The sequence below is a fragment of the Styela clava genome, chromosome 2 (assembly GCF_964204865.1).
Source record: "Styela clava chromosome 2, kaStyClav1.hap1.2, whole genome shotgun sequence".
Taxonomy (NCBI): Eukaryota; Metazoa; Chordata; class Ascidiacea; order Stolidobranchia; family Styelidae; genus Styela; species Styela clava.
The window spans coordinates 15,111,635-15,138,706 of NC_135251.1; the positions used below are offsets into that span (position 1 = coordinate 15,111,635).

The window sequence follows — 27,072 nt, forward strand, 5'->3', positions numbered from 1 at the left end:
CCTCGAATCTAAATGTGGAAATATTATTAATTCTCGAATATATTCCATATTGGGCCATGGGTCGAAAGAAACCATAATCTTACACAAAATATACCGCATCTCTAGGTCTCTAAACACTTATTGTATCAAACACTCTCGAATTGTGCCCTGTAGGGCATGTCCCACTGAACCCCGGTCCATTGTTCCCCATAGGAAACAAATATTTTCAGACCATCCCACGGCGAAATTCGGAAGGCACATCCACTCGCCAACGTTATGAATATTTTACAGTGGACTAAAGCTGAAAAATATCAGACGGTGGTTTGTCATGTTGGAAAGGCTAAAGTAGAAAAAAGAAAAAACTGGAACGGTGAAATTTTAGTTTCAACCTCCCAAAACCAATTTCATCTCATAGCTTGCGCCGCACTACCCGTCCGTTGCCCGTTCGCGGGGACGTCGTAACTCACCGAAGGGCGGATTAAAACATCGAACCGCGGACAGGATTGCAGATACCGGTATAGTATCAGTGTGAGAGCTGATTTTCCACTGTGCCCCATGTCCCAGCGTGCCCCACCTTCCCCTAATTGATCATATTTAGTCGAGATTATCAAGAGGTATAAGTTTGGGTACTCCTGAGGTATGCGTACCTAGATGGCGGGCGCCGAAACGTAGTATGTGTACAAGGTTAGCGTTAGACCATAATTTTATTCCGATTTCTCATATATTAGTTCTATTATGAGTTCGGGGACTAGTCAAGTGACTCCCGTAGTATATGTGCCTCAAATTACGGCCTAATCTAGTACACATAATACGTTCCGGTGTCCGCCATCTTGGTGTGCACACTCCAGGAGCTATATTCTCACTGAGTTCCCTGCGCAAGTGCCATGCGTTGAAAATGTACATACACGAATGAAAAAATTATTGCCCTCGTTTAACGAGCCAGTAGACAGATATTTACTCTTTTCGTATAAGTTCTTATAGAGGGATAGGCAAATGCCTCATTCTATATTATATTCCGATCTCGCGTACAACATCATTTAACGGAAATTCGTTTATTCGACAACAGTGGTGTTTGATTCAGACATTCTAAGTCGAGTGGCTTGGTGTCGCCATATTCGGACTGTGCGTTTGAAGTTGAATTCCATTCGCGTCGAAATGCGTAACACCATTGTGTGTATTGTCAGCAATCCTTTTGTTTAATCAAATTAATCACAACGTGTTTTGAGATGCCTAAAATTGTTGAAATATTTAACTAACCAATTAATTGTTCGATTATCAGTACTGTGATACCAATAGTAGGGTTCATTAGTATTCAAATCGAATTTCCTTGGTAGTGCTTTTTACGACGAGCGGGGAAATTGGAGTTGGGTAGTAGGTGGGCCATCTGTTTATGCCGACTGTTTGTTAGTGATACAATGTAGAACATGGATATTGTAACTAATGTGTTTATCTATGGAATGCGGGTAGCGACAGTGTCCTAGCTACATGAGGTGTTTATATCTGAGGTGCAGAACTTATACCACAGAAGTCAGTCATATTTAAGCCATCTGGACGGAAACGGTCAACCATTCATTATGTCGTCGCTTACCGTGCAAGGAAACAGATAGGTGAGTTTGTGCAGGAAAGGGTTCGGTTAAATACAAATATCGTATATATATACACTATTATTTAACATAATCAGTTATGATTTTGTCTTATATTTATTAAGTTTGGAACAACGTTTTATTTATTTCTCCATCCAAACATGTTCCACATGTGGGCCAGGTTTGTCGTACGTCTTTTCTGCAAAAACAGTTTTACGTAATTCGCTGCTATGCTTATTGTTAAACAAAGTCTTTTAAATTAGGTTTCATACATGAACATAGGGGCTAACGCTTATGGAATAAGGTACAAACGGTACGTGTCGACAATACACGAAAGAACAATCCAACTGCATTCGTATCCAGAGCTTTCGTTTTCCCCTGCCCATTCAGCCACTTTTACTTGCTCGATTCAATTCGATGAAAATTTGAGAGTTATCCTGAATTGTGTGGTCGTATATGGATGTACTTATTTGCTGCTTTATATCAGTATTTTCCGGAATTGTTGAATATGGCGATTCTCTTTATGGACATCGAAACCTTATATTTTGGTTCGTGGTTGGTTTATAAAATTGTAGTAATTATTGGCATATGACAATGTGATAATATTTAATCCCCATTTGCAAGATTGATGGAAGATATTTTGGATTGGGTGTAATTTCAGATCGCTCGAATTTCCACTACAACTGGTAAGCGACTCGCAATTAAATTCAGACGGTTCTCAAAGTTAATCATATAAATATGATTGAAAAAAGCTAAGTATTATTCCGTGGCAAAATTGTTAGCATAGAAAATAGATCAATCTCAGCTAATAAAAAATTTTCTGCGCATGTTCGAAGACAAAGACCACCAATTGTCATCACGGACGTTGATGCCAGTTTTTGACTCGAAAGTGGCCGCAAGAATAAACAAAATCTTGCGCAAGTATTAGAGCGTAAATCTCCATCTTGAGCAAAATAACATAGCGATGAGAAATTTTCGCCACACATAAGCCGATTCGAATTCTTTCCAAGTGTTATTTTTGCACCATATTACGTGATCGTTCGTCTCACGCTAGTCAATATGTTTCTGTTGATTTTGTTAAGCATTTTGTAGATTCTGTATGGGATTTTATCGTATGCTTCTGATGAGAAGAGTGGACAATAAAATGACTATTGGTGTCTAGCACTTGAATGGATAATACGTGATAACACAATACTGTTAAGCTTGGTTATATATAATACAACCACAAAAAGTTTCGGATGAAACGCTAAGCGAACCAAAAGAGAATAAGTGGATACAAATCTATGTATAAATCATAGACGAATTAAATAGCGAAACTATCTTTGACTCACGATAAATAAAAAAAACATTTAATGCATTATTTGCGTCTAATGTCTTCTGGATTTATTCGCTTTGTTTTTATATCTTTTGTCTATCATACTCTGTTTTTGAGGAATTTATAAAAATACTATAAATCTCACCCTTCTCAAAATTTAAAGTTCGAAATAATTGTTGATATTTATACATGGCCAAGTGTGTACCTGTTACAGTCGGCTAACCTAAAACAGCTTAATACCAGTAACTATTATCGGAAATAATATGTAGGAATTACATTATTATTCTACATTAGCTAATTGATTATAAAAACGACAATAACTGCAGGGAATGGGGACAAGTGTTTCGAAGGTGGTTGTTTGTTATTTTACGCACTTAAATTAACAAGGGGATAGATTGCTCCCACGGTCCCCCATGATCTCAGTTCGACATTTTGACGTGTCAAAAATCGCTTTCGATGATTAATTCTCCCCTCGCTTTGTGCTGTCATTTGAAACTTACATCTTGCCTTGAGAACACGCTACAATTCGATTACGTCAATCATTCTGGTGAATGCTAGTCAGATTACGGATTTCTATCAATCTGTGGTCTGAATTCTTCGAAACTTTTTATTTACCTACAAAACAATTATGTCAAGTAAATTCTGACTTATGTTGCAGATTCTTTGTCTACATAAACATCTCTAGCCCCGATTACGCAAGCGAAATTTAGTCCGAAACTCAATGTACGTAATATATATATATGACAAATAGCATTTCAGCATTCACGTTCCAATTATAAGCTATACAGAAATCACTGACTACCGTTTTGAGGCAAGATGAGGTTACGCATAATCCTTGCATAACTGTGATCAAGTCATGAAGTAATTAGTCTTTATCGAACCTTTTCTCAGTTAAAAAATGTTCTATTTAATTAGTGGTGAAACGTGTTGTTCCACAAATAAAAAAAATGAGATATGGATGTCTAATAAATTTCAATAATTTTTCTACCGCACTTCCTTCAAAAGTAAATATTCCAGATTTCCTATAGACCCAATTCCCATAATGCGTAATACAAAAAAATTATGATGAAAGGTGATTGAGTGGGTCATCGACATCACTATTTGATGGATTAAAGTCAACGATTGACCTATCACGTGATATTATCAGTCAACCGTATAATAAAATAAAAAGTTTTTTGTGGCTAGGCGCGCGGGTGACACGCATAAAAACCTATTTAAGTCGACTTATAAAATTCCACTTGATTAATCGACCTACGCTCATACTTTTTAATTGTCCCTGTTAAACAGATTGTGACAATTTATCGCACAAGCGCTCAAGAATTAATCGTGAATGATTAATATTATGCATTAATGAATTCTCGAATCTCATTTGGTATTGGAGGCGAGATTTTAAATGTGTTTTACTTCTTATTTGGCCCCTTTATTTCCACAACACGTAAAATAAAACTACATTATGTTTGTTGGAAAGAACTACCGAATTAAATACGAATCACGGTAACAATTCAACAGAGCATTTTTGGTGTCAAAATTGTATTAAGAGTTTATGTGACTGAAATTGATGATAGATAACGATTATCAATTTTTTGAAACAAAATGGTGGCAACTTTATAGCAAAGTACACAATTTTTCTCGCCTTCGAATATACATAGCTTACCAGATAGCGGGAATTTTGTATGCTAACTTTATTCGAATATAGATTTGTCAATTAAATAAAAAAAGTTCAAAAGATTACAAATCATCGCGTATTAACAGACTTATGTGACGTCACCAAGATATTGTTAATATATTCAACAAAAGACTGTATAGTGTTCTGCTTAGTCAACGGTCAAGGGATATTAACTTGCCGCCTATTCACTTGTTCCATTCACGGTAGTATGACATTTATTGATGAGCTTATTATAAGAAAAATAGTCTTACCGAAGAAGTATTATCAGAAGTTGTACAAGTTTGTATGGAATGCATAAACCTTCAATATTCCCACAAACACCAATGTTGGTGGCGCAAGATTACAGCGCGGGCAAAAGGAAACGGTATCGCTGTAACGCGATTATGAATGTTTCTGAAAAATAACATTTTTGAGGGGGAGGCGGTCGCCAGCGTGAGCCCTTTGTTGCTTAGGGTCGACGCGCGTAAACTTTCTTGTGTTGAAGCGATAAACGGCGTCGTGCGTCTGAAGACTGGGTTGGGCGGCACTTTGATACGAATTTAACGAATACTAATCCGACACAGCATTTTGAAGACTAACGCAATAAACTGCGGCATATGTTATGTTTCTATAAATCACGTGATTCATCGACAAAAGTTTTTTTTTGCTAAAACTTGATACTTTGACGATCGCCGACAATCGATCAAAACTTGAACTTATTTTAATAATTCGCCACTTTGTGACGCTGTTGAGTAACCCGTGACTGGAAGATATTTGTGTCCACATCTTATATGCGTCTTCGACGATAGCATATAAGGGAACGTTTGATATTCCTAATATTTTGAATGGAATGATTGCCCAAGCAATACCAAATATTACTTTGTTTTAGTGTATTATCTTACGAAATGATTACTCTCAATGGTCGAATTACCTACGGAAACCTCTACATGACAGATCAATCGTTTGCTAATTTATTATCGAAACAAAAACACAATCTACTGGAATTATTAATTTGAACAAAGCAATAAATAGTACAATTTTTAAAATTTATATTGAGAATTAGTTCCAATGTTGATGGCCATTAACGGAAAATCAAACACCAACACAAGTGTTCCGTTTGCACGACTACCATCGAAAAACAAATTTTTATTTTTTTAAAACAAAAACTTTTATTGTGTATGTATGAGGTTAAAATTTTCACTGCAAAAAAATGTCAAAAGCGTGTCGTAAAAAGATGTTTTTGGTGGAATCCGGAAAATTACATCACCACGGATGACTCAATTCTCACTTGTACCGTATCGCAACTAACTATTTGTAAACAGCGCAAATCAGCGGTCACGTCGGCCTATTGTCGTATAAATTATCGCAAAATACTTACAAATTAGCTGATGCTATTTTTATGACATAAGGACTTCGTTTGTTCAACACATCTATTTCTGCATTAAGTATTGGTTTCATATGCTGCAGGAAATTGGTTGAATACATTTTCGCTAAATAGTAATAAAAATTACAATAAAGATTGTTTGATCTTGGGCCTGCGACAGATTGCTATCAAAATGAGTTCATTTTACATGTTGCCGATTTATCTGTTTCCTATCTCTATATTGTTTTATTGGCTTTACTAACAGTTGCCTTACTAATATTCTATTGTTGTTGGCGGAAACCTTTGAGTGCATCAATTTGTTTTAATGGAGTAATTAGCGGTGTTCACTGCACTTTGGTATTAGGAACTTTAAATGCTTTTGTTAAGAAAGATCGAAGGATGATAAATGTAATAGTGTTTGTTGATCCTTTATTGTTTTAACAAATATTTTTGCGTATTTCACTCAAGTTCTCTCTCATATCAGAGTTAGAGAGAGTAGAGAGTAGAGTGTAGACAATATATCAAATTATTCAGGCACTTTTGAGTTCACAAAAAAGCATTCTAGTTCAAATGGCTTACCAAATTTATTGCATTATGCGCTAGAAACCAGAACAATGGTTCAAACTATGTATCATATCCGTGAGTTAAGTTGAAGATTCATAGAACACACTTCTCCCAGGTTATATCATAACTTTACACGTCATTGACAGAACAAATAAAATTCTGATGCATTGGCGCTCCTATCTAAATTCCGTTTATAATTAGATTCTAAAATAAATTTACTGATGTGGATAATTGTGGAAACCCTATCATCATTATTCTTCCATATCTTAAGCAAATGCCCGTTACCTTACGAACGGGAAACAGCAATTACATAAACAAATATACGTAGTCGGGCATGGGCGATAGTTCAAACGGAAATCGTAATCTATGCGACGCACCCAAAAACAAAGTTAGCCATGTCTGAAGTAAGTTTGACGGAATGCAGTTGTGCACATCGAATTGCAAAATGTCAGCGTATGTAATATGAGATCAATACAGAATAAAATCGAAATTAGATCAATTTACTTGAAGCCTGTTTCTAAGCCAACACAGCCATAAAATAATTTTCTGCGTCGAAAAACAAGCTGTTTACGAATACGCTATGCCATTGGTAAGTATTTCGAATATTGGAAGAATATGAAAAATGCGAACTGAACTCAAATAATAATAAAATTTGTCAATAATCCTAATGAAAATACATCAAATTAACAGTTAATGTGAATATTTAACTGCTTGCGATATATCAGAAATTCATGCTGAATATTCCAGCAATTAAGGCATTTTCTCATTAATTAAAATATTGAACGAAATAGCGATTGATGTTTTCAATGCAAACATGGAAAGAGAATATCTATATGGTGATATAACATGTTGACTATCTTAATGAAGTGTGTCGTTGGAGAGTGTATTGCTCTGATAATTCACAGTTGATTTATAAATCTCCTTACTTTCTTACTATTTAATTCTGATTATTTTAATGAATAAATTAAACGTTTGGACTATGCTTATCCGACTCGTTGTGGTCTGGATACTTTAATGATTCCGTTTTTTTTTGAACCAAACGATTCTGATCGAGTACGGTGCCTTTTTCTCAATTCCAATATGTTTAATTGTCACAAAAGAGACGTTTGCCGTCGTGATTCGTATTTCCGAGAATGGCTTAGCTGGAAGTATGTTCTCGAAATATATATAATAGAGAAGTATATATACGCATAATGTGAGTAAGGATAGATTGTGGCTTCAAACTTGAACGCTAATACTAAACTGATCTTAACTATGAAAGGTCAAGTTTGGTCAAGTGGTTTGTGATAAAACATCTTATTTTTAAAATATGTGCACCAAGACGGCGGACACCGGAAAGTCGTATGTGTATCAGGTTAGGATTAGACAATAATTTGATTTCAATTTTCCTTATTTTAGTTCTATTACGAGTTCGGTGACTAGGCAAGTGACTCCTGTAGTATTTGTACCTAAAATAATGGCCCAACCCTAATCTGGTACACATACGACGTTCCGGTGTCCGCCATCTTGGTGTACACACTTCTGGAGTACCCATTCAAACACGTAACGATTTACAAATATATTTATGATTCACAAGTAGTGTGTAATTCACCTAAATGTGTATGGTTAGGTCGACATATTGAAAAAGTAATATTTAAGGTTTATATTAGCACTATTACCCTTTTAAAATTAGTCCAATATTAAAATTTATTCCGTTTACAATGTGTGAGACATGCTTATTCCGACCGTTTTTATTTAGTGGCACGTTTCGCCCAAGGACAAAGCTAATCCGCAATCCTAATATTAAAAAAACGTTTTAACCAAGCCCATTTACTAAACCCTTTTGTTTAGTTATGTTCATTTTGAGGCACAGTTTTAAGCCATCCATATTTAGGCGATCTATCCCTGGTTCTTCAAAAATCACTTTTTGAATAGGAAACGCTTTATTTGAATTTACCACCGACATTGGACCCCTCTCAAAGCGTATTGAGGTGGATAATTGGTTACATATCCGTCGCTTTGTTTATTATTAGCGGGTTTCAGGAAAAAGCTGGTAGTCACGAAGAACGAGACAGATGTATTTCTGTACGGCATTCTTTCAAGTTTTTGAACTTATTGCGACAACATCTGATGTTGAACGGTATTATGCGGTTAAAAGAGGAATCGAATAAGGATGTTTAAATAATATTGGGTTCAAAAACGTTTATTTATATTTGTTTATAAATGACTGTCGATGAAGAAGCAGGTACTGCATATATTTAGGTTAGTTTATCTGGCAACAATCTTTTTTGTATCACTATATTCAACCATGGTCCGGAAATTACTATTAAGCTAAGCCGATAGGAAACGTCACTCGTTAATCTCTATGAATTGTTATGGCTTCGTGATCGCGTATTTGTGATATGAGGAATCTAGGACACGGTATCATATACTTCCATAGCTTTCGCGCTTTTGCGGATTTCCTTGGTGCTTGGCTCGCGTCGTCGATGTAATTAATTGCGCCGTTCATTCTTTAGGACGCATTGCATTCAATTTCTCTCGTTTGTGACAGTCTGTTAACAGGATTATAATCATAAGCACTAGCGACAAGTGATATACAGAAACGAAATTAGAATTTATAGGAGCGGTAAGAAATTGCAGTTTGCAAAATTTACTACAAGAAAATTTTTTCTTCTTGGTATGGATATCAGTACATTTTGGGATATATGTCACTGAGACACTGAAGAACTGTCAACTTTGTCGCCGGGATTATCTTGCTCTCTCCCCGCACGACCAAGCATCGGTTGTCCACCAAACAATCGGAACGCACCGAACTGAGTGAATAATATTTATTGTATATTTTGCGATGGACTAATGGTACAAATACAAAATTAAAAGATTTTATAGAAGAACTTTTGAGCTACTCAAACTACCGCAATGGGAATATATTCTTCAACTGATTTTACGTAAGTAACATTTTGTTCATTATTTCTTGTTATAGCGTGAACAATCAGTTCATTTTTTTTCTTTAAAATAATATAAATTCCAAAGAATACTTCCAGTTGTATTTAATACAAACAGAGTTGATTAAAATTGTTAGACATCAATACAATTTTACAAAAATTTATCAATTCGTGCTGTTTTAGCTTACATTGATCGATCAAAACTAATCGTAATTCATTATGCATGTCGAAATGGAAAGATTTGGTTTTCCCCGTATCCGTGCAAAAATTTTCAGTCGTTGCATTCTATATATTATAAATAAAATATTAGAAATTGGGTCTCAAACGCTTTATTCGACACCAAACGAGTTCGATTCCTATTTGGGGTAATAGAATAGTTCGTTATTTCGCCCGTGGAGCTAGGGTGCTATGCTCGAGCACGATCTAAAACTTGATTGAGGCCGACAATATTGTAATGTATCGTTCAGAGCTGAGGCAATAATATTCGCTGTATATTCGCTGTCGAAGTTTCAATGATTTACATAATTTTAACCACAATTGCAACATCAAAGCGGTTTTATATTGAAAATAAATCGTCATCCTAATTCCATCATCTGTAAGATATTCGTCGACATATTCCGTTTTGAATGATTTACTTGAACGTTCGTTTCGGCGTGAGAAACACAAGTTACTCAGATTTAAAGTCATTCTATAGTTGGATATTTGATTGGTATTTCATTACATTTTTAGTGACAATTTCTAGAAGGGTGTTCTATGGCAGTTGCCGGTGCCGTATTCCACGTTCACACGCTTTTGAGTGTTTATCAAATTGTAGGGGCGCTGGCGAAAATGAAATTCGAATGCCGCTACCCACCGGCTTCAGTCATGTCCAGACGGCCATGACGGTGAAAACATGCCGCCTTGCCATTCCCCGGCTGCAGCTTGCTAACTTATAATTGTCTCCCGCTATCTCGATTTCCGTGCCGAATTACAAATCTTTCTACAATGACTTTTCGTCATCGGGGATTTTACTTGTTCTTTGGTAAAATTTTTGCATTTGTAATGTAATCGCTAAAAATTAATCCTTCAACAGTCTAGCGCGTACTCTGGCGTTAGTAAAGACAGTATTTCTCATCGTGTTGATGTGTTTGGTAAACCGCATATCTTGAGTGATAATCTTAGGATAAACATACGCTGTACTCCAATATGCCGCTTCCGGTCCAAATCAATCTGTTGTTATGAAGTAATTTGAATTGAACTTTTAAGTATAGACAAGATAGTTAAGCCGATATAACAGAAAAGATTCGAGATATTTTGAAGCTGGATCATACGCGGCCGAACTCCGTGCATTATCAAATGACAGTATTTCGTTTCGAAGTAAGTTTACCTAAAAATATCCCAAGGACAATGTTTGATGTCAAAACATGACATAAGAAAAATTCGACAAAAAGTTGATTGATTCATTAATTTAAATCCGCGTCTATAGATTCAAATTATCCGTTATCCACGTGCAGCAACACTCTTGCAGCATAACAACTATGGCAAGAAATGGATTTTTTTTAGTTGTGTTAGTGGATTGTTCGCAATTTGTTCCCAAACTAAATCGAGTCAGTAGTAGATAAATTCATCTCTTTAGCGGCTATTATCTCCTCAATTGATTAGCAATTAGTGATAATTTTACGCCTTCAAGTGCTAGTTTGTTGACAGATGTCGCAATACTGTATATTGATTATCTAAATTGGGAACTTGATTCCCAAATTACGTGTATTGACAACAAGCTCTACTTGAATGGTTATTAATCGTCTAATTTAAAGTTAGCGCAAAAATTTCTTTGCCTGAGAAAATATATGATTCATAGAGCAGGCGGCGTGAAAGTCGGCCTATGTGGTCAACAATTGTAGACATTTGTTTTATTCCATCATTCAGTTTTCAAAAAGATATTTTATCACCAATGACCAACGGAAAACACTGGTGTTAAATTCCAATCAATGAATGTCATGTACGAGATAAAAAATGTTGTGAGTTGCATCTCAAAAATTAATTTTAAGAACACAAATCTTTCATACCCATATATTATAGTCATATATGGATTTATATATTTAGAAAATATCAAAAATGTTTTGGGTTTTGTTTAACACAACTTGAAGCTTTTCAATTTATAGTCAGGCAGTTTTCCCTTCAGTTTCGTTCTTATATAAACTGTTTATGTCAATGTTTACCGTGCGGGATGTTAAGTGTTCGCTATTTCTCAATACGCATTCATGATACATTCCGGTCGCGAGATCACAGATTAATTTGAGGGTCTAAGAGAGCCCTTGGCCCTGTCCGACGACGTGCCCATAATCGTGTCATTCTCGAAAATAATGTTAATTATATTGAGAGTCTTGTTGATGATGCAGAATAGCATTTTAGGCCCTTGAACGACGTTTTGACGTCATAGTTGAGGCTCGTCCAATCAGGATTTGTTTCTTACTGACCACCGGCCATGGCCGAATCGAGCATCTGCATCGCATTTTATTAACGGATCGTGTTCTGAAGAGTATTAATATACATATTATTCTTTCAAACTAGATGTTGCTCAATATTGAGTTGTGAGAGCTTTTATTAACGTTTCACCCATATGTATGAAACCTAAATTTGAAAACTTGAGTTGTTGAAAATATTGGGAATCGATTGAATCGAGAGAGTTACCAGCGTTTGCGGACAATGGCCAGCTTTAACTTGTTACCTACATACAAATTTAAAATAGATATAGTTTATAAACTCATATGTTACCATATCATATTTAATATACTATGCAGACAGTAGCTTCTGGTTTTGTTTCATAAATACCAACTGTCCGCCTCACTGTATGTTACGATCATCGCAAAAATCGTAATATACTACCTCCTGTCATGTAATATAAATATTAGCAAATCAATTATATTCTCCGCAATCAAGTGACTCTGAAGGAGCAGACATACGGTCTCTGCCCCAATATTTGTTAGTCCGAATTGCAATATTCTGATGCAGGCTCGGTAACGACATATCGTCTTGCTCGATCAAACGCGAACGTAAAGCATTTTGGTTTTTCAAGTTTCAACACAGTTATAGTTTAAGCTTGATCAGCTTATTCAATGTGGGGTTAGACTGGCATGAAAATAAATATTAGATGAAGAAAGATAAATCGTTGAAATAAATATGCGCTAAACTGTACACCATATGAACTTTGAAGCTCAATGATGTTACAATTTCAAATTAAGAAGTGCTGCATGCATATCCACAAAAAAGTCATTTCATTCTAGAAAAAATAAGCAAAATATTCTTTCTTTCGAGTTGCACTGAATGAACATCGTCATATCGAAGTAGAGACAAACGTCTGTTTGCCTTGATGCAAATATTAAACATTGTGGGTTGATCGAAATTACGCCATCCATGCGTATGTGTGGACTTTCCATTCCGTAGACGACGAAATAATCAAGTGGTAACAGTTATTTATACCTCTCAGGTCAAAATGTAATTGGGAATTTAATCCCTTATGATTTATGACGTTGTGTGTACTAACGTATTAACTCAACATTCTTGAAATATTCTATATTTCATTATGTATATTTTATAAAACTGAAATTTACTTTCCCTGGTACGTCGATTCGTGTATTGTTGTCTGTGCCTGTACTTTTTATTGACTATGCAGTCTTGTGGCTTCAAAAATGAAGCACGACAAAATTAAAAGGCGTGTGTTATAATGGAAGCATAAAAAATTTAAATTGAATATTAATAGTGAAAAATTGTGCCGTGTCGAGAGGATCACACCAAATACGTGCCTACGAGGGCTGTAAACATTCTCGAATTTCTTGGTATGTTATCACAATAAATTCACAAATGCAATGTTTGTTTAAAAGGGGTTATGACCGTCCCAATATATATTTGTCAATGATTTGGTAACACGAACGATTATCGTCCCTGGCACAACCCTCAGATTGTTAGACGTCATGGTCAAGTGATTTTTTAATGGTGACGACGACAAATCAGGCTTTGCAGTTTCAATGTCAGTAATTTTCTTTCGTTCTCGTATTGTTTCAGCTGGTTCGAATATAAAGGACATGTCGTCGTCATTGCGTACACAAATGGCGCGTATACGTCTATTTCACGCTCGCCTAAATTAAAATACCTTTACATTTCGTCATACGTGTGCTTGTAAATATTTTTCGATTCATTGGTGATAGTAAATTAATAGCCTATAGTTCGCTTCTGCAACGTAATTATAAATTTTCCAATGTGATCATCTTACTGCCTAAGTTTGATTAGATACCCGAAATGAAATCTAATGCGATCTCCGGGATGTATTGTTACCAAAGGAAAATTTTGAATCAGTCATTTCTAAGTCCGAGTGAAAAAAGATATGCACAATTACCATAAAGAGAATTTTTTTTTATATATTTACAATTTTTATATTTTTCAGGAGATTTATTGCAACAGTGCTGCTCATTCTTCACATAACGGTGAGATATTTTGGTATTATGAGTCCCCAATTACGTTTCTTTTATTTATTGCTATCAAAATTACACACCATATTCATACGACATACGTGATGTATGGAATGATGTTTATCTTTGAAGGTGTGTTGTTAAAGGCCATGACAATATAACACAGAGCATAGGGCGTGCAACATGCGAAATTGCGTGTTTGTTGCTTGTACACCTTTGTTGCTAATGTTTTTATATTATACAAAATCCTAGCGATCTATTCCTTCAGTTCTTTTGTACTTTTGTGTACCACAGACCCTTAGGAATGTAGAAAACTCGAGCTACTCAACTCATCCAAATAATAAAGCGAAAATTAGTTTTATTGTTCTCCACTTGGCATATTTATATTGAATATATTTTTGATTGGTGGAATTGATTGGATTCCCGTGCAGGTTGAATGTTCATACTGCGATATTATTTGTCCAGTCATACAAATTAGGCAACTCAGCCCGTTTAAGATAAGTACATTGAATCTTAATACATATAAATTATTATGAAATGTTTCGAGGAAATATATCGTTGATAGTCGGACTTTTATGCTTGGTTATATTGGCTAACAAGCTTGTCGTGTTTTATTGTAGCACTGCTGGTATTTGATACCAATTTATCGCGGCCACCAACTGTCGCAGAGATATAACTGTAGGTCCAAGATATCAGCTCACATACTGTTGATGACATTGCTTTGCTGAAAAAGGGCAAACAAATTATACTCTATTAAAAATTCGTTGGCTTTAGATTTCGCAAGTGGAATGACGAAATTATTTGACCTAATTAAAGCAAACGTCGTGCCGTACAACACATAGGTAGTCAGGCGAGCAGTTTCATTGTTAAGTTACTTTCAGCGATCGAATCATTAACTGGGTAACCTGTTGTTTGTGGGTTATTCATTCAGCTCGTAAAATTTATATTTGTTTTCTAAATCGTATTACAATGACAGGCACGGTCCGGTAACATGCATGTAAATGCATGAAGCCTCGTAAATTTTCGACTACGGTTGTTTGATAGAACGAACAAATTGAGCGCATTTGGCAACTCATAAAAAGAACTATCACCGAATCCAGGTCGTAACAGGTAATAAATCTACGCAGGTATGGCAATGCAAATTCCAAGCATGGACTTTTACGAGACTTGCAACACACACGACAACCATGTGATATAGGTCTAAATATGAACAAATCGCTTTGATCTTTTTAATCACCCCTGCGACAAATCGTTGAACAAATCGCCCACGCATCTTGTTGATTTTCCCAATTGTGATTAGCATTGTTCTTTGGTAATTGCCATAAATTAATGATATACCTGTCCTTGTTTTCATACATATATGTAAAGTGATGTAATCGATAGAAATCAGTGAAATAAATGCAAGTGAATTGCATGAGTATTGTATTATCGTGAATTTGCAATGTCTGAGTCAAAAATTTGTCCTGATTTCTGACCTGCCCGTAACCAGACGCAAGGATAAGCTATTGAATTTTTCTAGCACGGTGGCTACCAGTTTCAGCTTTCGCACGCATATCGTGGGTAATATTGCGACCCATACGCAAATTTTCAAATTTGAAGTTCGCGTGACAATATTGTTCGAACATCCCATTCAATTAAATATGTACCTAATTATACATTGCTACCCTGTGTAACGTCTAATTAGTGCCCGATACCGTAAACAGTTTCTGAAAGCCTATTCTGCGGACACAATACTGGATCAACGGCTTTAATAAACTCACCGGGAGATCGGATCTTATCGCACCTATCTCACACTTGCGACGTCGCAAAAGCTGTGTTAAAGTATAAAAGGTAGGATTTCATTAATCCGTGGCTTGTCTCGGTTATGTACAAGATCATTGTTCTCACGAGTTTTAAAGTTTACTTTGATAACTCATAGCCAATCTTGATACTGTATGCGATGGAAGCCAATCAATATGCATGAAGCGATGTATTTTTCAAGCCATTGTGAAAATAAAATATAGATATGTAGTATCCTTTACCCAATGTGTACGCAATGTCATAATGCAGCGTGGAAGTGGTTTCTGAAAGCCTATTAATGACTGTAATTGAAGAGTATATTATCGAAAACTTCAACACTGTCGTACAGACACGCAAACCTAAACGTGATGGAAATTAAAGACGTTACAAACCTAAATATTAAGTTATAACTATAGAGGTGGATATTGTATAAACATGACAATGGCAAAACCCTATTTCTCGTCATGTAATTTGAATTACCCGATCGCTATCCATCAATTTGTGGCCGGTTTATCACATACAAAAAGTGCTTTTCTTCTCGCTAGGTACAGTCTCGCTACGTTTGGTATATGTGCCTTTGGCTGTAGCTTTGAAATTTTCGATTCGACATAGTGACTGGTGAACTATGATTTTATTAAAAATGAAATGCCATGTATTTGATTAAAAAAGCGCATTCCTTCGCGTAAAGCAATGGCCGCGATATCTTTTGAAATGGCCGCCTCAATCGAAGATTTGGGTATATTTTTCGACTTTAGAAGGTTTGCGGTCGCATCGGGCGTTAATGGCGGGGTTCTGAATCGTGTGTGTTTATTTTGCTGGCGTAGATTTATTGGTCTTAAATGTCGCATTGATTGTTTTTCTTGAGATGTTTTATCTAGCAAGTGAGATGACAGAAAGCTCTATACATCGATATAAAATATACAAGACAAATATCATCCGATATATCAACACGCCCGAAACCCGGAGAATGAAAATCCAACTATCGACCATGAAAGTTACGTTATTCGTGCTTTGTCATTGGCGTTTGAAGCTCACAGTGCTCCCACTGTTGTAGTTTAGCCATAGCGAAAAGATATGATTTGTATTTTGATAAACTTCAGATTTTCCCTCGTGTCACTCATATCAAATAACACAAAAGGTTGTCACTGCAAACATCAGGAGTGATACAAGCGAAGATTATATTGTCACATAAAATCTGATAGTATTGTTGATCTTTTAACATGGATATTATCTACACAATTTGCAACCCAAAATTTTCATAAATAGACCATCGGAAAATTTCAATCTTACAAATGATTCTTCGGACGATAGACAACTTTTTCAGGCTGGGTGGTTTCAGATCATACCTTCTCAACGTATCACATTTCGGAGATGAATCGCGGCACTGCATTCTTTAATTCAGCGTCGCATTACCCTCTTAGTCTCCCTCGCGCGGTAGCTTGCATCGTTTTATAAATCATTGTTATCATTTTTGACTCGCGGCAAACTGTCATTGTTCGGTTTTCTTCTGATTAGATTGTGAATGATATTTCATAAATAAACTCGAATTTTTTTTCTATCTACTTCGTGTGTCATGAAGTAGAAGAAATATTATGGACAGCATGAAATTGATGACTGCAGGAATATATTGAAAATAGAACAATGATCTCCACATTTAAGCGGAGATAAAAATCTCAAACGTGAAGCGTATATTCGCCAAGACTAAATGCCCTCAAGCGCGCGGCTTGTTGTTGCAAATGCAGATGCGCTGCTTTGATTGATATTAATATACCTATTGCAAACAGCCTGTAACATTGACAAGTTTTAATGTTATTACATCGTAAGAATAATCAATAGTAAAAATTTTTTCACCCACTCAGCTGTCTTATGATATAGCCAGAATAATGGTACTTGTGAATGAACCCATAGCGGAAAAGTTCTGTCACATACAAATCGTCGATTAATGAGTAGATTATATGATTTTATCTTGATTTCTTTTATGATAAAAAATCAAATTATGGTGAATATGAGGGGATGGAATTTGGTTTATTAGTATCGTGTTTTACTTTTATGTTAAAATGTCACGAGTACAGTGGACTGACGATATTGGTATATTCCTCTATAACATTTGAGCTAGTTTCATGTTCGAAACGTGTTAGCGAAGGACAATGTCTACCAAACGCCATTCATAAGGAAATCCAATTTCCCTAATACTCTCCCCAAAAGTTGTCAAAATATCCATATATAATTTTAAAACTAAATGCTTGGTGCAATTCCATTGGGATAATTGAACTTTAAGCCTCCTTTACGATTTGAACAATTTGTTTTTATTAAGTATTGTCTCTTGGAGCTTTTGGCAGTCAGCGCCGAGCTTGAAATAGTCATTCCACGCACAAGTCTTCCTTGTCAGAAGATTAATTACAGTGACATTTTTAACATTGACTAGATTGATACGTGCCGGACGTGACATTGGTGGATTTTATTACATCCTTTGAAGGGGTTGCGAAACCTGAAAAGAGGAATTATTTAATTGGCCCCAAGCAGATAAGAGGTCAAACTCATTTCCCAAAATAGAAATTTCCAAATTGTGCACAGTGTTTCACGCCAACCGCACACCTTGTAAACCAGGTGGGTATGAGTATTAAATGGCAATCAAATTTCACGATTCGCTACTTGACTTATTCACGACCGGTCATCGAATAAGAACCGAAGTTATTTTGATTCTTTCCGTATCCTTCTTATAAGTGGGGAGATTTGTTTAAATGACAGGGTGTTAAAAAATGCTTGATGGAAAAAAATGTCTCACAACAAATTATACGATTTCATACGATATCGTAGTTGGCAAATTTTACAAATGTGCTTACAAAAAAGTTTTTAAATTAAATTTGAGCTTTTACTATCAAAACTCTTGCAATGATACCTTACATATCTACACAAAAGTCACAACTCAAACCAAATAAACACTGTAGGCTATAGTACAAAGGAACCTCTTGCAGTAACAGGTGAATACTAACTAAATTAGTCATTTCAAGATGACACTGTTTTGTCTATCACCACCCCATGTCAAACGCGGTGCGGCACCAGTCATTCTTGTGTGATTTCTATTTGCTCGAATGACTTGCGGATTATACCAATTTTCGGCCATTTAAATAGCCGACAATATGAGGCAGTTTCCTGTACCGGAAGCATGTGCCCCAAGCCCAAACCCTAACTTCTTTCAAATAACCTTTGATGTCGTCCGTGTTCTAGTTTTTCTCACGCACCTTATTGACACATTGAAAGACCAGACGACTGCGCGTCTTCCGCGATTTCTAGCCCAATAATCACTCTTTTCATCACTCTTGGATATTGAATAAAATTCACAAATATATTATAAATATCAATGTTGTGGCCACAGAACCCCCGTTGCCAGAAACCCTCTCAGACAGCAATTGACTTGTTACTGTGGTGCATACACAACGGCGTGTGTTCAAAATATATATTATCTGGTTGAGCAGTATCAAATAATGCAAATTCTGTTGGGCGTTTTTGTACACCGGCTGTTGTAACGTTTATCGGATTTTATTTCATCAGGTTAATTGGCGTTCAATCAAAGAATATAGTGGACCACATAGTGAATCTCACTGCACTCAATTATCGTTAATTTTTAATTTGTACCAATTGGATGTATTTCACTCACCATGCCTTTACGATCGGTCGTACATGCACATTTCGGTATTTCTGTAAAATGAAATCAAAAATATGCAAAATTAAATTGACAGTTTTGCATACAAGCTAATGATATAGTATTTGGATTTTGATTGTACCATATATCATCAGGGAAAAATATCAAAGACTATAATACGTCACTGCAAAAGCATCGTTACGGTACTGGCTATCAAACGTTTATGAAAAAATATATTTGAGGTCGCACGATCACAACCGCAGGCGTAATTGAAGAAGCTATTTATCTCGGGCCACTTAAATGATTGGACCAATTTTGCGAAAAAGATCTTAAATTTGACGATCTGTTGGTTGATATCGGTCCCGGCTATTCACATAATTGTCTTCACTTGCCATAAATCTAACAAACCTATGAAATCGTCTGGACTTAGATATTATCAGGGTCAAAAGATCGGTTACTAAATTCTAAAGGAAATTATTTTTGTAGTCTCAGAAATATTGGCGCTGGGTCACCTTTCGTGAGAAAGCGAACAATTTAACGACAAATTTAGCCGTTTCCGTCAAGACGACGATACCGCCGCCCCAGTCGTGTTAATTCGCGAAATAAGATTCGGGAGAACGAACATAAATGTAAAAATTTGTTCCAATATTATCGCGTTTATTTATAACCGTTGACAGTTAATACATGAGTCTGGCCATTGTAGCAGGCGGATGATTTCCGAATGACCAAAATGATCCAGATGTTTCATCTATTATATAAATGACACAGGTGCCAAACAAGTGTTTTTGACGTCTTTCACCTCGGTTTAATATTCTCACGCTTTGTAGTACAAAAACTTTGATAATTGTAATATCCTTTAATCATATATCAATATTTAATGCTCGACATGTTGAAATTTGTGTCTGTTTATGAATTTCATTGATGTCAAATTGAATCTATTAAATCGAATGCTTATATTCACGTTTTTATAACACAGTAAAGATCTTGACTCGACTATGTTTCGCGATGTTAACCAGTCTGTGGTTGGACGCCATTTTAAAAGAGCTATATTCAGTACCAAGGCGTTCGATTCATGATCACAGGTCGTAAGCAAACAGGGCTCCTCGGAGCTTTTGATTCCTAGTTGCTGGTCTTGGCGGCTCGTTGCACATGTATAGGCGGCACATATATAGTGGCATATCGTTATTGTTGACAAAAGAATATTATCAAACGAGCCAATTTGTTAACTACGGTATCAGGTGGAGAAGAATGACTGTAATCCTTTGCCAATATTAGCACTATATTATTTACCCCAGCACAAGCGACTATTGTCCTTCATAGGCGACAAGCACATTGTTGTGCTATCAACTTCTCAGGACTCATCAATAAAATAACACAAAACATCAAACGATACGGCGAAAGATAACCTACGTCGATTATTAAACGGGCATTCATTTTTATGAGAACTCAATGAAACACGTAAATTTATACGTACATATTTTGATTTTGCTAGACATACCTTGCTTGCCCCAGGACATAAGTATAATTACAACTGTTCTTTAATCTTTGACGGAATTGGGTAATAATATTTTTCAACTTTGAGATTTGCCCAAAGCATTTCCCCACAAGCTTAGAAATAGAAAAGTATTTTCGGGAGTTACATACATATCAAGTCTACAATGCCGTAAAACGGTCATAACTTTTGAAGAACATGTTTGGCTTTGAATAATAGGAACAACGCGGATATCAATAAATATTAACAGAACAAAATTGCAATTTTCCCACACAAAATTCTGGTTTATAGATGGAACATATTCGTTTCTACGAATAGCGTTATAGTGCAATTGACCATCCCCCTACGTAGTCGGTTATCTGCACTTTCTTGCTAATGCGTAGAATGTGGCTTAGCCGGTATCGAAGGTTCAATGCACCGATCTTTTCTAATGAAAGAAGGAGTTCTATTAATATTGTCGAATAAGCATTTATGATTTAATATAAATAAACATCGGTCGTGTAAGGACTTTGCCCATGTGATGATAAAGTTTTTTTGCGAATGAATTTACCGCTTGATTTATACAAAGTAGAACTAGCTATTTTTTAATTCAACCACAGTGAATGACAAGCCACGCCTATGCAGTCTGTGAAATAATAAATGTAGCATATATAATTAATTTCCTGTCAAATAGCGGTGAATTCAATTCATACCTAAGGTTTCGTTTGATCGTTAAGTATACTGTTTCAGATAAATCAAGGAACAAAGTTACATGTGCACTTTACCATTAGTTTGTGTTCCTATAAATTTTTAACTTTATTATTTATGCATTATTCATTTTTCAGGCGACGTCATCAGTAGGCGAAGGTGCTTTAACAAGCGATTTGTATGATTTAGTCAGGAACTTCTCCAGCACACAGAAACCTCGAATATGTCAAATTTATTCAAGAAGCACGGGAAAACACATACAAATAATTAATAAGAAAGTATCAGCGTGCGGAGAAGATGGAGATGAATATTGTGAGTATTTATCTTCCAATAAAAACTCTATATCTCTTTCTAAGAAGTCAATGCTTGAACTTATCTATCAAAACTACTTATGCGTGAATTAAGATGATTGTGGTTCGGCCATATACCTCATGTTTTAAAAGTCGAATTAATATTTAAAAGCGTTTAAAATATCTATAGATTTGTGATTTTTTCCTTTTCTTTGCTAAGTTTGCTTGCTAAAATTGAGAGGAGATTTTTGGTGTGTTGACATCAATAAGCATACCTTAAATTGTATTCACAAGATAAAAAATTTGTTGATTGTCTAACAAACTACAGACGGCGTCTTACATGGATTTGTCGCGCCGGGTGCTTAAAAAATCAAAAACCCGCGACAAAGAACTGGGAATGCTTCGAGTTCTAGAAATACCAAGCGGGTAGCTGAATAGTATAGTATATTTTGCGTACAACCATAAGGTCATCTTTTTTTCTTCAATGCCATCGAAGTATTACATTCACACGATTTAGTTGAACTCGCCGTTTAGACTGTTTCATTAGTTACTTTGACGGTATGTTTTAACAAAAGATACGAGGATGAAAAGAATATTTTCCACGCGTCTCATGTTATGAAAAGTCATTATAATTGCTCCTACTTGGAAAACCTTGAGCAAAATACTTGTATACTTTGGCAATTTCTACTCTGATAGATTTGGTCTTTTTTACTGAGCATTATTGGTGTTACAAATGGATAGTGAGATAGAAACAAATCATTCTGAAAAATCGCTCAGTTTACAATTGAATACCCGCAATAAATTTGTTGAATACTGTTGTCATTCAAGTTGATATCAATATAGATAATTTTAGAACACTTGATTTATACGAGTCTATGAGATTTCTAGCACCTGCCTCTTCAATCAGGGATTTTAACGTTGACTGTTTATATTGTGTTTGGGGCTGTAACATAAAAATAGCAAGTAAACCTGACTTTTAATCCGTGACATTAAAACTAGCTTAAGTGTAGAAAATTTATATTGGTTTCATTGAAAATGAATGAAAACTGAGAACCCAATTAGTTAAATTTCATGCTTGATGAAACGCCAATTTGTGACGCAAGACTAGAAACGTAACCGACGTTAATTGTTATTCGTGTGTGCCAATAAAATATGAAATTTGTAACGGTGTATGCTGACGGCTTATCACAAAGTAAAATATTCTACGAAACGCAGCATTTTTGCAACTGATGTATGTATGGTCATTTGCAAATTCGTTTTAAACCACCTTAATTATTTTTCATTAAATATACGATTCTGTCACACAAAATTCTGCAAACCATTGACCACATTGACTATGACATTCATTCAATGTCAAATATTTAGTGTTTGATGCTATATGTAAACAAAAATAAATAAAAAGCTGAGAATTGTTATGATTATATTTTATTAGTGCGTGAATTTACCTAGTATTTACCGCCTTGAGACTTGCACCGGTACCCGTTTATCTCATGAATATTGTTTCTTGTAGGCTTATTAATCCTTTGGACCAAATCAAAAATCCCAATATTAATATGATTATATAATTTTTTGATTATAAAATTTTTTTGTCATAAATTCATTTTTATTATCTAACGAGACAAATATGTCCAGAACGGTATCTGTAGTTTATAGTAAAAAGATATATGAAATTAAAAAATTTGTCAAAGATATCACTATATTCGTCATGATGCTTACAATAAAACAACTTAATAAATCGGAAATCATTGGGTCATAGGTCAATCACTTGATTTATATTTTTCTTGTTTCATTCGGCGCCCTACAGAAGCGTTTGTTTTGCATTGGTATGAAGGTGAAACAAAAATGTCACGAAGTGCGTTAGTGTCAACGTTATATCATGTTTTTAAAATTGTCACTCTGTCATTTTCAAATCAAAGACATACGTGACCGACTTTTTTTTTTTTTTTCTGAATAAACACGAACAAATTGAGCTTGAGGAAAAGAGAATGTGATTTATTTAGTCGCGATAAAATATATGATTTGCCGCTATGCGGATGAAAAACAGATTATAGTGATGTATTTACAAAATATTTAACAGAATGAAAAAATAATTTTTATTGGTTTTGTAGTTAGTTACTGTAATAATTTGTGATTTCTTTTTCATCCTACTTTAGGACATGCAGAATCAAAAATTATGACTTTTTTTGTGTTTTCTTACGATATTACCATTTCTGGTCTGTTACGATTGCTATTACTCTGAGGAAATAACAGCTTTGGGGCAAACTAACCAAAGATTGATTCGAGTAATTAAATTTGACAAAATTGTATTTCAGCTGAAATGGAAAAGACATCTCATACGTTTGGAGTTGTCACCATCCGCGGTGTGAAAAGCGGAAGATATCTTTGCATGTCTAAAAGGGGAAAGCTAATCACGAAGGTGAGGTATTTGTTTATTTATTTACCAAAATATAGTGCAATATTAAATAACAAGCGAAATCTATCCTAGGAATGAGATTCAATAATATATTATTTCAGGTAAGTTTCCCAATATTTTTCACATATTATGTTTATATGAATACAAAGATACATGATTTAAATAACTAAATCTTGCAACGACACCAACTTTCACTTGCCACTGGCAACTTTATTTGTTAAGCTGTATTTAATTCCGCGCACATGGTTATTTTTACTCCAAAATGCTTGCTTATGGGCAAGTTTATCCAGGAAACGTTGAATCAGTCTTATAATTACTGTGAATAAACTACTCCCTTCATGTTATTTGTAAAACGTACCTTCCGGGCTATATGCATGTTGATAATAAAAACTGCATTAATCAAAAGCTGCATTAACCCGCCGCAAACAGGTCCCTATTATCCGCTATAGTATTGAAAGAACCGGCATTGGCAAAGGGTTAGGAGTACATTTGGGCCTGGGGCGACTGCTCTAGCAGTAATTTGCGCACTTCAATCGTTCATTTGAGTGAACTTGCTCTGAATATCAGGGACAATCTTGGTTCTGATAATTCAACTATAGCGGGCGAGGCTTAGAAACTATAAAAATACAATCATTTTCGAGGACAAATTCCAGCAATCAAATTTGATATACAGACCAAGCTTTGCAAACAAGCTATAAAAATTATAATTGGCTACATCATTCAATAAAAAACATTCGTCGACTGGTTGCGCAAGAGTAACATCGAACTGGTGTTGAGAAATATAGAAATTATAATTCCATTATCTGGCTATTAATCTATAATGAGCAACTTTCCGCCTTGTTTACTCTCGGATGGATTAAGATGCCAAGGGCAAACTGTCCGTCTGACTACGTTAGTCATTTGTACAGTTAATCGCCTAAATAAGTCGGCATTGAAGGTTAAACATGTAAGCAAGCAAACGCTTTCATATTACATTACAAGATTTTTCGGTTACGTGAGTAATGTACTTTTCCAGATATCTTAACAGTCGATATGCAAATGGAGGTGTTGAAAATGCACCTGTCCCTGATTGAAGAGAAACGCCAAACACATTTGTGTTTTTTTTTTTTTTTCGCTATAATGACCCTCGAATATCTTTATTCTGATTTATTTTGGGTTAACAATTCAATTAGATGTGGAATTATTTTTGAACGACAGACCATGATCATATTTTGATCACACTTCAACCACATTAAAAACACGCGTGAAATCGAAAAAAGAACCAATATATTTATTTATTTGCGATAATCGATTTCACCCTTTTAATATAAAAATGGGTAACGTACTTGGGTGGTCTTTTGATCCTTTCACATCCATTTAGTTAAAGTCTGATTGTTTACCTGTTTGAACGTTTATATTTTCTTAATAGCATTGGATGGAGGCCGGTCTGTTATTTTTTCTGTAATGTAATGTAATAAAATACTTATTTTTACAGAAAAAACTGCCCCGGGATAATTCATGCAAGTTTGTTGAAAATATGACATCATTACACTACACTTCCTATAGAAGTGAAAGAGACCGAAATTGGTACATTGGTTTCAATGGAAAGACTGGTCGCGGTAAAAAAGGAAAAAGAACAAGTCCGCACCAAGAGGCGTGTAAATTCATGATCCGCGACTCAGAGGATCACGAACATTCAAATGAATTGCCTACATACATGCAAGAAGTTGCTCTCAAAATACAGCGAAGGATAAGATTCGGCCCTCCATTGACACGAAAACGACGACATAGATTTCAAACAGAAGATCCAATGGAAGACGACGACAAAATTGATGACGAAGTTATGGACACCTTGACGCGTTTGATTGGGTCACCGTCATCGATCGGTTCCGCTCAAGATCGACAGGAATGGATGCTACGTGTTGAAAACTTTTTGAAAAACTACTCCTCTGCGTCAGTCCTCAACACCACACTGAGCGCTTTTGATCTTATAAGTCCGGAAAAAAATCCCGCTACTCCTGATCCTGCGATGCCAAACGGACGACGACGCAACAAACAGCGAAACAAGGTCAAAAAGCCTTGTCGTGGTCGAAAGCGCAGTAAATGCCCAAAAGTCACTGAAACTGAAGGTCCAACAGAAGTTCCCTCGAGGAAAAAAGTTAAATCAGCAATGGTACCCAAGACTCCTACGAGGCCATTCCGTGTCAAAGTTACGCCGGAGTCGCCCACGTTGGCCTCTCCATTGTTGTCAAGACTGTCAAAATATGACACAGTCGTTTCAAGTCCAAAAATAAGCGTAACAAGTAAAACTGACAATCATGCTCAGACGCGTCGTAGGCGTCCTAAAGGGGCATCATCATCGTTAGAAACAAACTTAAATAAAACAAATACAGACAATTTACATAAAGACAATTTGTCGCGGACAGTGCCGCCCTCGCCCGCGCCAAAAGTTGCCTCATCGAATTCGAGGCGATCAAGAAACAAGTCAAAGCGAGGGCGAAATAAACAAAAACATTCAAGGAGACCAAAAGACTCGTCTTAGCGTAGAAGCTTTTTCTCGATATATATATTTTTGTACTTCACGATACGCGCTTCAAAATGATTAATGGTTCGTTTTTTGTCTTTTTCTATAACAATTCTTAAATTAGTTGAATCGAAATAATTACCTATTATCACTTCTGGGTCTTTTAAAAATTTGTATATACAACGTAGAAACGTCATTATCCACAAACAGATACAAAAACGTTTATAGAGTCGTTTTAATTATCCCAAATTTTCTACAAAGCCAGAAGTTTTCAATTTTTCGTGATTAACACGAGTTGAGTAATGTTGAAACCTTGCTTAATCCTTAATTGTAGGATCAGTCGATTTACTTTTGGTTGAATTCCATACAAAGTTGTTGCAAATTTACGGATTTTTCTACAGTACTAGAATTCAAAACCCACCAAGCCATCATATATATATATATATATAC

The 27,072-nt window shown here is 35.5% G+C and overlaps 1 protein-coding gene across 1 annotated transcript; it reads left to right on the forward strand.

The window, feature by feature from the left end:
- The first annotated feature begins 8,756 nt into the window (after positions 1-8,756).
- On the forward strand, positions 8,757-26,875 carry LOC120336422 (uncharacterized). Its single transcript, XM_039404102.2, has 5 exons — positions 8,757-9,373; positions 13,791-13,830; positions 21,554-21,728; positions 24,019-24,122; positions 25,594-26,875. The coding sequence occupies exons 1-5, from the start codon at positions 9,345-9,347 to the stop codon at positions 26,638-26,640; spliced, it is 1,395 nt and encodes a 464-aa protein (XP_039260036.2). The 5' UTR covers positions 8,757-9,344; the 3' UTR covers positions 26,641-26,875.
- Positions 26,876-27,072: the final 197 nt, after the last annotated feature.